Source organism: Diadema antillarum, unplaced genomic scaffold (assembly GCF_040938485.1).
Source record: "Diadema antillarum isolate AM-2024a unplaced genomic scaffold, OU_Dant_1.0 seq00000672_RagTag, whole genome shotgun sequence".
NCBI lineage: Eukaryota > Metazoa > Echinodermata > Echinoidea > Diadematoida > Diadematidae > Diadema > Diadema antillarum.
The window spans coordinates 297,581-311,785 of NW_027271579.1; the positions used below are offsets into that span (position 1 = coordinate 297,581).

General features: G+C 39.8%; 1 protein-coding gene across 1 annotated transcript; it reads right to left on the minus strand.

The window, feature by feature from the left end:
* Window positions 1-3,465: 3,465 nt before the first annotated feature.
* On the minus strand, window positions 3,466-13,149 carry LOC139736870 (regulation of nuclear pre-mRNA domain-containing protein 1B-like). Its single transcript, XM_071647533.1, has 7 exons — window positions 12,967-13,149; window positions 8,346-8,475; window positions 7,697-7,809; window positions 6,370-6,563; window positions 5,891-6,017; window positions 4,924-5,099; window positions 3,466-4,164 (listed from the first exon to the last, which is right to left on the minus strand). The coding sequence occupies exons 1-7, from the start codon at window positions 13,115-13,117 to the stop codon at window positions 4,012-4,014; spliced, it is 1,044 nt and encodes a 347-aa protein (XP_071503634.1). The 5' UTR covers window positions 13,118-13,149; the 3' UTR covers window positions 3,466-4,011.
* Between the last annotated feature and the right edge of the window lie 1,056 nt (window positions 13,150-14,205).

The window sequence follows — 14,205 nt, forward strand, 5'->3', positions numbered from 1 at the left end:
TCAGTTGGTAGCGCGTTTGCCTCCGACCCAAGCGACCCGGGTTCGATACCCCTAGTCTGGACTGAGCAATGTTGCGTGTAATCATACCGTTCCCTCTAGCAAGAGGCAAACCACTCTGTCCCTCGGATAGGACATTAAATGGAGGTCCCGTGTTTGAGAGAGCCACAATTCGCGCACGTAAGAGATCCCGCTTCATTCATTCACGCAAAGAGCAGGGTGTCTAACCCGATGAAGTGATCCCGCCTCACATCCAACTCAGGAACTGGACCCAATGGAAAACCCGTTTAGTGTAGCCGAATATGGGCTATCCAGCCATCTTCTCAGATGGAAAATGAACAAACAGACAATCAAGGTCGCATTTTCTCCCCCACCCCTTTCCCCACCAGAAGAGGAAGATAACATTATTCGGACAAACATATCCTCTGGAGGATGCATCTTAAGTCCATTCAGGAAATTCCGGTCCAGTTACAAGTTAGTCTGATATGAACGAATTTTCAAGCAAAACAGTGAAATTTTGATCACAATCGGATCTAAATTGGGGACACTATGAAATTGTAAATTGATTTTATATATTGTAAATAGTTCTGGAACAGTCAATATGAATTTGCAAATGAGTGAGTTGATGTCGTTCACTTACAACCTGCTATACAGGCCTACTTTGTGCACAAAGTCTTAAATAATTTTGAGGTACATGTAGGTTCTACTTTTGTTCAGGTGCAATCATGCTCCTGTTACCGATTGTTCTTCAGTCGGGAAGAACATCATGTTTTACACTTTCCTTGCAGATAAATTAAAGTTTCTTCAATGTTTGTACACGATAAGTGGAAAATTGAGGTAGTGACATCATCAGCTCACTCATTAGCATATTCATATCAACTGTTTTGCATAAATTTGCAAAACTTCACAATTTAATTACTAGACCGTAACATTCATCCGATTCTGATCAAATGTTTAACATTTTGCCTATGAAATTTTACTTTCTCTTCTAACTTTTACGTTGTGTGGAAATCTCCTTTAACTTTTATCAGTGACAAGTGGTAAAAGCATATTTATTAATGTTTGCAGTACTGTTCAATTATGTGTTTGCAATGTCACATCCACCTACACACACACACACACACATATATATTTATGTACATAGCAAATGTGCAATTTACATGTAATTACATACATGCAAGCATATATTGAGAAATACAAATTACAAGATACACATAAAATACAGCAAAAATAAGTATCTTCAACACCCAAAATAACTTATCACACAAATAGTACCAGATTCAAAGGGTGAACTTTATTTAATCTGAACAAATGTCCTTGCAATACTGATTTCTCTAGTTGTCTCAGTACAAGCATTATCTCTTTTTCAGTTGCAAGATTCTTGAATCATAACCACAACAGAGCAAATCTTTTTGCAAAGTCTTGATTTCTTCTCATATATGGTGTGGAGAATAGATGTACTGTACATGTAATACATCCAATGAGTTGTACATTTGTTACTGAAATTTGTCATCAAGAAAGTCCACATACATGAAAGCCGGTAAATTTCGCCATCCATATTCAAAATAAATGAAATAGTCTTTGCGAGGGCAAGTCATATCTGATGTGTGAAAACTTTCAAAGAGTTTTTTCTCCTTTTTTTTTTGGGGGGGGGGGGGGGAGGGAGTGTGGGGGTCTATCTTCAGCCGCACTTACTCACAGGAATTATGAGTTTTTGCATTGCAATACAAAAATCAAGTTCATTTGTTACTGCTCTAGCAAAGGCAAAGGCAAAAAAAAAAAAAAAAAATAGTAACAATGATAATCTTAACTTAATTGTAAATGAAGTGCTTTGAATTTCCAGACGGTGACCCCGGGGTGCCGGAACGTGCACACCTTGTGTAGCAAGTTGCATTATGGAATCATAAAATTTAGTTTCTGTGCACACATATCATGCAGGGGAAATTATCAGGAGGATTTAGAGAAAATTCAACCCGGACAAGATTTTTGTATCACAATGTGCACGCGAGAGTTAACAATTCCAAGTGTGTGTCCACACAAGAATTAATAGGTTTCTCATCCTGTTGCAAATATCTACAGTATTTTTTTTTTTTTAATTGCTGGTGTGTGCGACTATAGAACTGCTGATGAGAGCTCTATCTACAAACAGTTTGCTATAAAGTACATTTTAGAGGGACAACTTGTAATTGGGACCTCAGAAATAAATAAAGTAACTCATTTGAAATTAAACATTCATTTCTTAATCATTTGGTAATTTCAAAGTGAAGTGATTGGTATGATACTGTGAGAAACAGAGTGGGAAAGGCATTAATTTCACCGAATGGTTACACGCTGCTTGCCTGCCAACATTAACGACTCAAAACCAGGGATATATCTAAGAGCAATCACACGGATACTAGTGTGATACATGCATCACAATGGATGAAGACGTATCCTGTATTTATGGAGGCTTTCATATCCTTTAGTCTGATCAAGAAGAAATACAGTATCTTAACTTATCAGGGCACCTCCTGCAAAGAATAGGTAGACGTGGCAGCTCTGATACTACCAGAAAGTGTAATGAAGTGTTTGCTGAAAGACAAAGTACAGCAACCAACTACATAATTCCTCTTATGACTGGGACAACAGCATTTAATGCAATGTACATGATGAAAACACAATATCACAACAGTATTTTCTTTTACTCTGAACTGATGTATTAAAAGCACAAAGGAACTCCAGAGCAGCATCTTTCAACTGCAAGCTGAGAAGTGCATGGCATGTAATGCTGTGACACACAACTTCTTTATCAAAAAAAAAAAGAACAAGAACAAAAACAAACAAACAAACAAACAAACAATAATAATAACAATGATAATAATAATCTTTCTTTAAAAACCTGGCAGCATAGGGATACCATGGAGTGGGAAGGCTGGTCTGGCTTGGATATACGTGTATTTGAGAATCTCCATAATGACTTGCGTACAGCTTTATCACTGATCGCTATGTAATCACATTTACACAGAAAGCCATAAAATCTCGGCTGGAGTTGACCATTACTAATGAGTGTACACTTTGAAGCACATATTCACTGATTGGTGCTATTTGTTTTTTTGAATGTTCCCTGGTGGGCAACAAATGCAGATAATTCAATTGGGTCACCCATGAATCCCCATGCCACCAGCAAAACAGCCAAAGATGACCCTCTTGAGGTCCCTGAGGGATCACATTAACATGTTGAACAAATTTTCATAAATCTCTGGTAGAAAATAAAATGTCCTAAGCATCCTGTCCAGCATACAACCACACTGCCTAAAGTGCTGTCAATACAGTAGATCCAACTGATATTTCACTGAGAGTTTTCAACTTTAGTTAACCCTGTTCCATTCACAGCCAGCATAACTACCTTGGTCATCATCCTTAACCATACATCTGACTCAAGCACATAGACCTAAGTCAAGATTGTCTGCAAGTTCCTTGGTTCATCAACTCTATATCAACCTGATGTCTTGCTTAGGGAGAGTCGTGCACTGTCAAAAATACAAGTGACAACATTTAGACAGAAAGATGCAGTAGAATGGACAACGATATATCATACAGGGCAGGGAGAGTGTTTTGAGCATCTTGGGTGTATACAGCATGGCAACACCAAGGTTCTGAAAATTTGACCATTTTTCCTTCCCCCTTACCTGGTCTCATGTAGACATGTCTCAAATAATTTGATACTTTCTGAAATGGCTGGATTTCATACTCTGCATGCTGCAAGTCTTTCATAAATCCTCACTTCATACACAGACTTTGGCATAGGCAAAGTGCACACAAAAAACACCACAAAATAAGTGTCAAGTGTCTGAGAGAGGTGAAGGGGCTTTCTCCCTGAATCCATCACTATGAGAACGAAGGCACAAAGTTATGTAGAGTTTTCAGAATCAAAGCCACGTCTTAGAACTCAATGGAAGTCCTGCGGCCTGAGAAAACCCACTGATCTTGCAGAGCCATCTAGCTTCTCAGAGCTGCCGGCATACATGAGTGAGCTCAGCTGTCAATGGAGAAGAGATCCCCTGCAGAGGGGAGTGGTGCCAGCCCTCCCGTGACGTCTGGCAAGAGGGACAAGTCTGGCAGGTTCTGTATGTGGGAGGTGAGTTCCTTTCTCACTGTGGTCACCCTAGTTAGGCGGTCCTTGTATTCCTGCAGGACAGAAAAATGCATGCAAATACATGCATACAAATGTCAGACCAGTTTCTCCTTATGCAGATTACAGCTTATGAATACAGTGTTGTCTGTTGACAAGTTACACTATTTTGGTATTTAGGTAAAGTTTTTACTTTCACATAGTATAGTATATAATAGCGTATCATTGGACTGCATTCTCATGTCAGTACAGATAGGATTCTTGTTAGTTTTGTCAAAGACCAGACATATAGGAGAGAAAATTTTGCTGCAAATGAAATTAGAAAATTACCAACCATTCATGTTATATAACATTTCATTCATTTCTGTTTTAATGGGGTTTAGTTCTCACATCTTCTCTATATATCAGCTCTATATCTTTAGTATTGCCAACATATAATAAACAATTAAACTCACATGTAATCTCTAAGGAATGTGTCAGGAGTAATGTTATCAACTAGCTACTATTTCAATGTTGTAATACGATTTACTACCACAAAGGTTGTGAATTGATCTACATCTACAGAAATCTGTCTTCAGCTAAGGCGACCACAGTGATACAAGTACAGTGTACTCCTGTAAAATTCTGCTTACAACGAAATAAAACTTCAAGCCGCAACATTATCCATTCTATGTTCTTCATTGTTTATTTGTTCAGTTATAAAATTTTTTTGATATAAACGAAAGAAAACTGCCGGTCCTGAGAACTTCGTTATAACAGGAGTCCACTGTACGGGAAAATGGGAGGCACTGGATTGGATTGATCCTCCTCCTCACCTCCAGTTTCTGCAGGGATGTTTTCAGGTGCATCTGCTGTCCAAGCCGGTAGTTCTTCAGCATCTTCATCACTGCCTCTCTCTGAATCATCTCAGCCGACAACCTGCTATTATACTCTGACAGCATGGATACCGCTTCATTGACAACCGAGGATAACTCTTCAGCAGCTTCCTTATCTGTGTAGATGACAATGACAAATATTCCTGTTATATGTACAGACAAAATCCCTTCCTTGGTCAAATCAATCATGTACTGTACACGCCATATAGTTAGCAAGTTAAATTTTTCTTTAATTGAGGCTTCCTGACAATTTCACTCATGGCAAAATTAGCAGCGATCATAGAGTACAGTAGTGGACGGCAAATGGAAGCGTGCGTGTCGCATTCATGTTGGGGTCAGGGTTATTATTTTTATGTGTTGTAAAATTCATGAAAGGCATCTGGCTAACAAAATTCACCAAAAAAACAACAAAAAAAACACGAAATACATGGCGTGAACAGTTCATGACCTGCCATAGGCACTAGAAATGTCATGAATGCATCCTAGCAATCACTATGACAAAGTGCTCCCTGACTCAAAATAGTCAGCAAAAAAAAGGGTACTCTGAAGATAAATTTCAAACAACCCTGACACCCATATATCTATCTATCGTCTCACGCAATAATGTACATATACAGTACATTCAAATGCAAGTTGTAAAATATCTTTAAAACATTCATTATCACATATCACCATCATTGTAATGCCATCAAAATCACTAACATGATTTCTATCTCAGTATGTGATGCATCATTATCAGAACTGGCGTTAGCCTCTTATTGTAATGGCTTGCTGTTGCTTTTGAATCAGTCTTTGAATCTTCAATATATCATAAAATAAGCAAAAACAAGCAAAGAGAAAAGGGAACGTAATGCCCACTTCAGATAAGAGAGTGTTTAAATGTCCAAACCAATGAGCATGGTAATACCTTTGATTTTTTCTAGTAAGCTTATGTCCTGTACTTCCGGTGGAAGCTTGGCGATCTTCTCTCTCACAGCAGCATCACTGGATGCTGAATTCTCCAGTTCCCTCAAGGCCTGTGCTAGCTCCTCTGGCTACGAGTAAAGTAGTCATGATAGGCTTGTTTACACATATTGTGATTACTATGATCATGGGATTATTGAGGTAGTCACTCTAGACTTGGATGTCTACTTGGATGTCTACTCAAAACAAAAACACAAAGCAAAACAACAACAAATTTTGAACTTTGGTTGATTGAAAGACAATATGGTGTAGACACACAGTCATTGCAAATATGAGTGGCATTTTGATATGTAGTTTGATGTATTTGACTCTTCTATACCATTCCCATGGCACTTGGAATTGCTTATAATCAAAGGGGTGAATGAGTACCAATGTGGGGAAACACCAGCCCTGATGTCAAGAAGTGAATTGGTGTCTCTTTACCTCTGGTATATCATCAATCTCTACCAGCTGGTCATCTTCTTCTTCCAGAATGCGCTGCATGTCCTCCACTTCCATCTTGGGTTTCTTTGAAGGGACTACATCTTCCTTCTCTGTTTCAGAGTTGTTAGGTCGCTGGGGTGGGGTCGTGGAGGCATCTTCTGCCACATCCTGCTCTGGGACATCTTCATCGTTCTCTGAGAGGAGACCAAGACACATCAATAGTTAAATACACACAATGGGTTAGAATAATAATTTCAAAGCAAAAAAGAGCATCAACACTTATAGAGGCAATAGCTATTAATTTCCAGAACAGATAATACCCTGCCATGTTTTACAAGTGATTATAAGACTTGTCCATAGCACTTGTTGAGTACAAACTAAAGTGTGTGTACAGACTAAAGTGTGAGATCCTACAATTTAAGTTAACTAGTGCAAAAGGCTTCAGTGAGCAAAGCCTTTCATTCTCACAAGTCATTGACTTGTGCCTGGTTTTCTGAATGCTGCAAGACATTTTTTAATCACTTTTGTTAACTAGAAACATAGCAAACTTGGGGGGGGGGGGTGGGACATAGTGAAAATTTGACGTAAAAAGTCTGCATATGCTCCACGATTGACTTTGGACAATGAATGATCGCATCTCAGGTGAGCTAAAAATGGACCTTGCTGCATATTGTAGTCATTTCACCCAGCAACTGCAGAATAAAATTTTTTTTTTTTTTGCCTTTGCTTAACGTATATAACAAACTTTGCATTCATGAAAACATGGCATTTAAGGTATATCGGGTGTGTCACACGATTGATATGTGAACACATTTTGTACAAACAAATAATACAGATAACAGCACAGAATTGGTTGTGATAGATAATTCTCAAGTTCTCAATGAATGGCCAGGTGCTTTCTTAAAGATGATATCATGGGGGAGCCAGTTACTGCAATTACATATAAATTTTGTTTACTGAATGGAGTTCACAGAAATTACAGAATCATTAAGTCAATTCATAACATTTGTTCAGCACACAAACAAGGCCAGATGCAAAAAGTGCCATGAATGTTGACAAGTCTTTCCACATAAGCTGTTGGGATATTACACATGATAAATACATAACAAAATGAACTTCCTGGTTAGCATCCTTGTAGAAAACCCCCAAAATGATCATCTTGTATCCAACTAATAAATGTTATATACGCAGGAACTTCTCTTGCGGGACACTCAAACAGCCAGTAATTCCTCATTTGCATGGCAAAAATGAATCTGGAAAGGAACATACTTTTACCCTTTGGTAATCTAAAAATCCATGGTACCATCCTTGGTAATATCCGACATACCTGTATTTTCTGATTCAATTTTCTTCAGGACCTCCTTATCGAACACACTCCTGTCTTTCCAGACCTTTAAGACCTTTTGCAATGCAGCATACGTCTTTTCGTCAGTTGTGGTACTATGATTATCAATAACAAAAGGCCAAAGTATCAATGGCAATCATTATTTTTGAAGAATTCAAAGGCAAATTTTCTTGACAAATGAAAGCAAATCAAATTGTGCAATGAATTCACTCAATCTAATATTTACAGTCAACAAAGATGTTGGTCTCTGACTGTTTTGACAATACATTATAGTAAGGCTAAAATGATCTATCACACTTAAAATAAGTACCTTATAAAATCAAGAATACAGTTACAATTTAGTACAAAAGTAAATAAATGTCTTGATTTGAATGCATATAACACACCAGCAGGCAATTTTGTTGTGACTCTAAAAGAAAGAAAAAAAATATTCATGTATAAACACATACATCTTTTTACGAAACATGTGAGCCCCCCCCCCCCCCCCCCCAAATTGTCAACAGATTATTGTTTTTACAAAATGTAAGTAAAGGCAAAAGTAAAAATAACAAAACAATTAAAAAATGTGTGAAAGATCATTTCTTCAGCTTTATGTTTACATTGGTATGGCTTTTCATGGAATGAAGCTTACTCATAAATGTGTCCAAACGATGCTGGCATGACCACAGCAAACTCTCGGTTGAACTCTGGTCCTTTCTTCTTGCTGTTCTGCACGACATCATTGGCTAGGTAAACAAATCCCAGCTTTCGTGAAGGCTTTGCTGGGGAAGAGACAGATGAGGCAAAATCATGACCTTTGTTGAAAAATAAATTCTGAGTGAATCTCATTCAATAAATTGTTACTTTTAAAGAGTACACAGCAAGTTGAAAAGAATTAAACCACAAATGTACACATTATTAGAGAGGACACAAAGATACTTGAATGTCAGAAAATCATCAAGCAAGACATAATGATGACATACATTGTCAACTACTGCAAAACTTTGCTATGTCTTTGCTTTGTGCAAACATACCTAAAAAGATAGGATTTTCTTGAAATATCATAGAATATACTTGCTTCTGAATTGTTGAATAAATGATCAGATCACTATGCTCTCACACAACTTTAGACAATCATGGAAGATCCCTCCTTTTTATTGGGGGGGGGGGGGGTAGGGGTGGAAATGTGATTTCAATGGCCAATAAAGACTTCTAGAGAAGCAGTTGTAGTTTTAATAGATTTTGCTCAATCTTGAACTGTTGCTATTTTCTCTTCTATTGACAAGATTTCATCTAATGGGTACATTTATGTGTTGCTAACTTGACACATCAAATATAAAGGCTCTAGCAAGTATGCTAACAAAATCAGCAAAGTTTATATGGCATCACTAAAGCATTTTGTACATAGTATAGGCTAACAGGTAATCTTTAAACTTCTGATAGTATTGAAGCAGGAAGGTTTGAAATGTGACATAACTATGAAAAAGTAAGCCCTACAGTAGTCCGAATGCTCCACCCAACCATACATGAAGGTGTACTATCACAGATACTTAATACAATTTTAAGCTGTACACATGTAATGTGTACAAAATGTATTTTGGAACTGGTAGAGAAAATTCTGCAATCTCCTTGGTTGAAAGCTGCAATTTTCAAGAAGGGTGAGCAGTATGACCCTCCAACTACAGACTCATATCTCTCACCAGTGTCTGCTGCAAGGTGCTGGAGCACATCCTGACCAGCACTATTATGGACCATCTGAAACACAATAATATCCTATGTCCTGAACAGCACGGATTGAGAAGAAAGAGGTCACGTGAGACTCAACTCTTAAAATTTACCCACAAGCAATTCTTAAACATGGCTGGGGGAAAGCAGACATACATCCTGATAGTGGATTTTGTAAAGGCTTTTGATCGCGTCAACCACTCTCTCCTCGTCCACAACTCAACTTCTATGTAATCCAGGATGTTTTGAATCAATGGATCTCAGATACTTTCCGGGATCGCAGATGGCAGGCTGTAGTGATCAGTGGAGCAAGATCCAAGTTCATTTCTGTTCAATCAGGAGTTGATGATCATAAGTACCCACAACGTAATCTGGACCAACTTGCTGAGTGGGAGAAAGGATGGGATATGCTCTTCCATCCCCCAAAATGTGTCATTCTTCCAGTCACCAGAAAGAATAAAGTTCTCCAGCCCGAATATCAATTACAAGGACATACACAGGAGGTTGTCAAGAGTGTGAAATATTTAGGAGTAACGCGATGCACAGACCTCAACTGGATAGAGCACATCACCGGCATCTGTTTCAAAGCTAACAAGACCCTGGGCTTTGTGAGATGCAACCTTAAAAGATCTCTTCCAGGAGGATTAAAGAGACAGCATACAAGACTTATGTCAGACCAATGAGTATGCCACCACCATCTGGGGACCCCCACAACCAGCAGGCCATCAACATGTTGGAGGCTGTCCAACGACATGCAGCCTGCTTCACCATGAGATGATACCTTAACACCTCCAGTGTATCAGCCATGATTGACGAACTGCAGTGGCCATCACTTGAGGAGCAACTCTGCACTGTATTGCCCGCCTCACCATGCTGTACAAGATCCATCACAGCCTTGCCTGCATGGGAAATATCAAAGAACAACTCCACCCACTGCTATCAAGACAAAGAAGGGGCCACAACCAACAATTTGCCATCCCACAATGCCACACACATTAACATCTGAATTCATTCCTGCCACGCACCATCAAGCAGTGGAACAGACTCTCTCAGGAAGTCGATGAGGCTAATTCCATCAACACTTTTGTGTCAAGGGCCTCAAGAGGAGAGTAGCTGATCATCTGCAAGCCATTTAGGCCCTATTAACACGATTAATTTATTCATTTCTGCCTTGTAACTAGAGTCTACTTTGTTACTTTTTTTTCAAAATTTACTGAAATTGAGTCCCTTATAACTCATATTTGCAAAATTAGAACCTATCAGCTATCATCAAAGTTAAATACAATTCCATACTAAAAAATCTTGCAAAGTTCACTGCCGACCTCTCCAAAAAGTGACACTGACAGAATAATCAACTTGTTGTGGTCGCTAACCTGGAGTGGAAGAAGGAGAAGATAGTGCCTAATTAGAATACAGTAAACATTGCCAGATAGGAAGGTGTAGCAGTTTTTAATATTCATGTATATTGTCTGGCTGCAGTAAATTACGCTGTCTGGCAACCTCAGTCATTTTGTCAACATCCACACGAACTTTCTTTGTGCGCCGGCACACGACAGGTGCGCACTACATTCTTTGCCTTTGTCATCGAGCCGATGTACGCGTAACTTGCATTCCAACTGTGGTCGGATTTCTGTACACACACCTCTTGTTTTGTTGTCATGGACATGAACTACCAATTAGTTGCGAGCTGCACAATTTCACCAGCCAATTAGAACTCTCTAAGCTCCTGTCCGTGACGATTTTCTTCTGACCACGCTGTCACACATTCCACGCTTCCTCACTTCAGGTTTAGCTTTCATCCAGATAGCACGTCCTAATCGTTGGAGTCACTTCGTCCGTATATTACATTTCTTCCCACGTCTTTTCTCGCGGACGATACCTCGCACTGTGGACTGTCATACATACGGATTATTATACATCTTTTGGAATATACACCATACCCAATATTGCATTTTTTACACTACTCCAATCTCGGATTTCTACGTCGCGACCTTCGCTGCATCCTGCATCGCGAGTTACGCTTCTTTCCATACTCCATCCGGGGACTTTTCATCGCTACTTTTACCGCGATCTACGCCTCGCGACATCGCTGTCTTGGTCCTGTTAGTGTGCTGTACTAGGTGTTGCAGACTCTTCCAGGTACCTCGCAGTATTCTACCCAGCGCTCCAGTGGTGGACTACTCTCGCTTGTGCTAGCTGCGACACTCGGAGGCTATTCCACGCTGTCGCTGGATCTTTTGTATATATATTTCTATGGGACACTGTCGTCTTAAGACACCCAGTGCATTTCGGAGTGCAATATAAGGACACTGTCCACCTCTGGTGCCCTAGTGAATTCGGAGTTTGACCACATTATTTCCTGACACCTGTCACGTCTGCCAGCTGTGCTTCTACTCTAGCCATCGGCCATCAAGGATACTTTAGTTGGTGAGTAGGTAATTTCATGATAGCCCTGACACAATTATACCCACGAAAGGTATAGACATGTAAATTTACACAGGTGTAACACTAAACACTTCTGGAAAAAATACAGCTGTACCTAACTATACACAGGCCCAGCCCCGTCTCAGTGTGCTCTGTACACAAGTGTCGTGACAGGCAGTGCTGGCGCACAAGGACGCTGTGCCGTCTCGTCGGCCTAACTGCTGTACCTCCCAATGCAACGGACACAGAGACTCCGGAAAGAGTTCCTTATGTCCCCCCCCCCCCCCCCACTAGTTTGCGCAAAATGGATAGATTGCTATTTTTTTTTTTTTTTTACTAATAATGGACTAAATAAAGGTTATGCCATTTGGCATTTATGGGAAGACTTCCCATAACCTTTATTTAGTTTATTATTAGTATTAAGGGGGAATGATGGTTTGTTTATTTTGTGCAAGTTGGTGGGGGGAGGGGGGGACATAAGGAACTCTTTCCGAGACTCCAACTCTCCCGTTGTCGATGGGAGATCTCCTGCCAAAAGCCCATTTTTGCAAAACCTCCCATTCTCCCGCTCGAGATGCAATTTCTCCCACCCAGGCTCAGTGTCTCCAACTTGAAATATGATCTCTTTACTTAGTGTCATCGACATTGTATAGATCTATTCCTATGTCAAAAAATAAGACTGAGGTGGTGAGATAGCACGAGAGAGCATCTAGTTAAGCGGGCCCTGGACCCCGGACGCAAGGAACTTCGCGCTTCGCGCACATCAAGTTGGAGTCTCCCGTTTGCTAACTAAGGACACACAGGTTCAGTAGGGGGTATCATTGCATTGGGCGGGAGAATCTCCACTGCAGTGGCAGTAGTCCAGACCAGACCAGTAAGGTGCTTGCATAGGATTGGAGTCTCTGCGGACATGCTGGGCAGGTAAAGATTGCGGCTAGTATACATTTGAGGTGCTTATTATTAGCTTCTTGGCCGTAGTCCTACTGCAATACCCTCGCCTGAGCCTGAACACCAAGCCATGGGCCATGCGATGGCTACCTACTGCTAGTGCTACGACTTCGCCAGGGCTCCGGGGACCGAGGTCGTTCCGCGCAGGTTAGGAGTACCGGTATTTGTTTACCTACCTTTCACGAGCAACGTGTACCACACGGTTACAATTTTCTTTGCGTGTTTCCGATGATGGATCAGCCATAGAGACATCGTTTGAATACTCTGCTGAGTATTAGTAAGCGAATTTAGCTTCTCGATCAGTGCCTTTTCTGTGAATGAACTCATGATTCGATTCGCAGGAACCACATTGAGATGAACATGGGATGAATACGTACAGCAGAGCCGCCCAGCTATCTGTGTCTAGTCTGGACACAACACGTTTCACACGAACAGCATGCAAATACATTGTAAAACGACTGCATGATTATGAAGCTGGTTAACTGTAGCTGGCGCTAGTCAAAAAGTAAGGCTCTGAGTCATGGTACAGAGTTCAGTGGTTGGTACAGTTACTAGCGGTCATATTTTCTCAAAATTTAAGGGGGTGTCATCATCACCTTATTGCCTACAAAGTATAATTATAACTGTAGAATACTTTCATTTATCAAATAGATTAACTTGATGTATTTTGAGCTGTTTCAGTGGTAGCCCAAACAAAGAAATACATTAGAATGACACAATCATTCAAAGTTGTGTGATACTGATGACTACTATGTACTACGATCTAGTACCACAAGAACGTAATAAGAAAACAAATTAAGCAGAGTAGGGGGAAGGGGAGGGAGGGATTTGACAGAATAGATCAACATAAACCAGCAGAGCTTGTGTGGGATGAATACTTCCCACTGACTTGTGTGCATTGCGTGCATTCTCTAGGCCTATAGGGCGCACACGGGTAAATAATTCCCCATATATTGTGTTAAAATTCAAAATTCAAAAAATTCTGTAAAATAGCTGGGAGAAATGAGGTATTTTATCTTCACTATCCTGGATAAGTGAGCTATGCCCTGTCATCCATCAAATTTTCAAGGCTGGTTCTGTAGCTCAAACTCTGTCCAAGGGTCCGCAAAGCCAGACTCTTTTCACTAAAAAAAAAAAAAAAAAAAAAAATCACATATTTTCTGTACATGCACCCATTGAAATATAGCTCTTTATATTCCATGAGAAAAGCTTTCATTTTCAAACCAAAATGCAGTTTGTAGAAGAATTCATACTCAATACCTGCAGCTATTCAGTTTTATGCCAATTCTTTTATTGATTTTTAATCATTTTTTCTTCATTTATTTTGGTATCTTTGGTATGAATTTGTGAAGGGGTCTGGGACATTCCGTTTTATTTACAGGTGTGAGCCCTACATGACTGTATCTCAGCTTTGT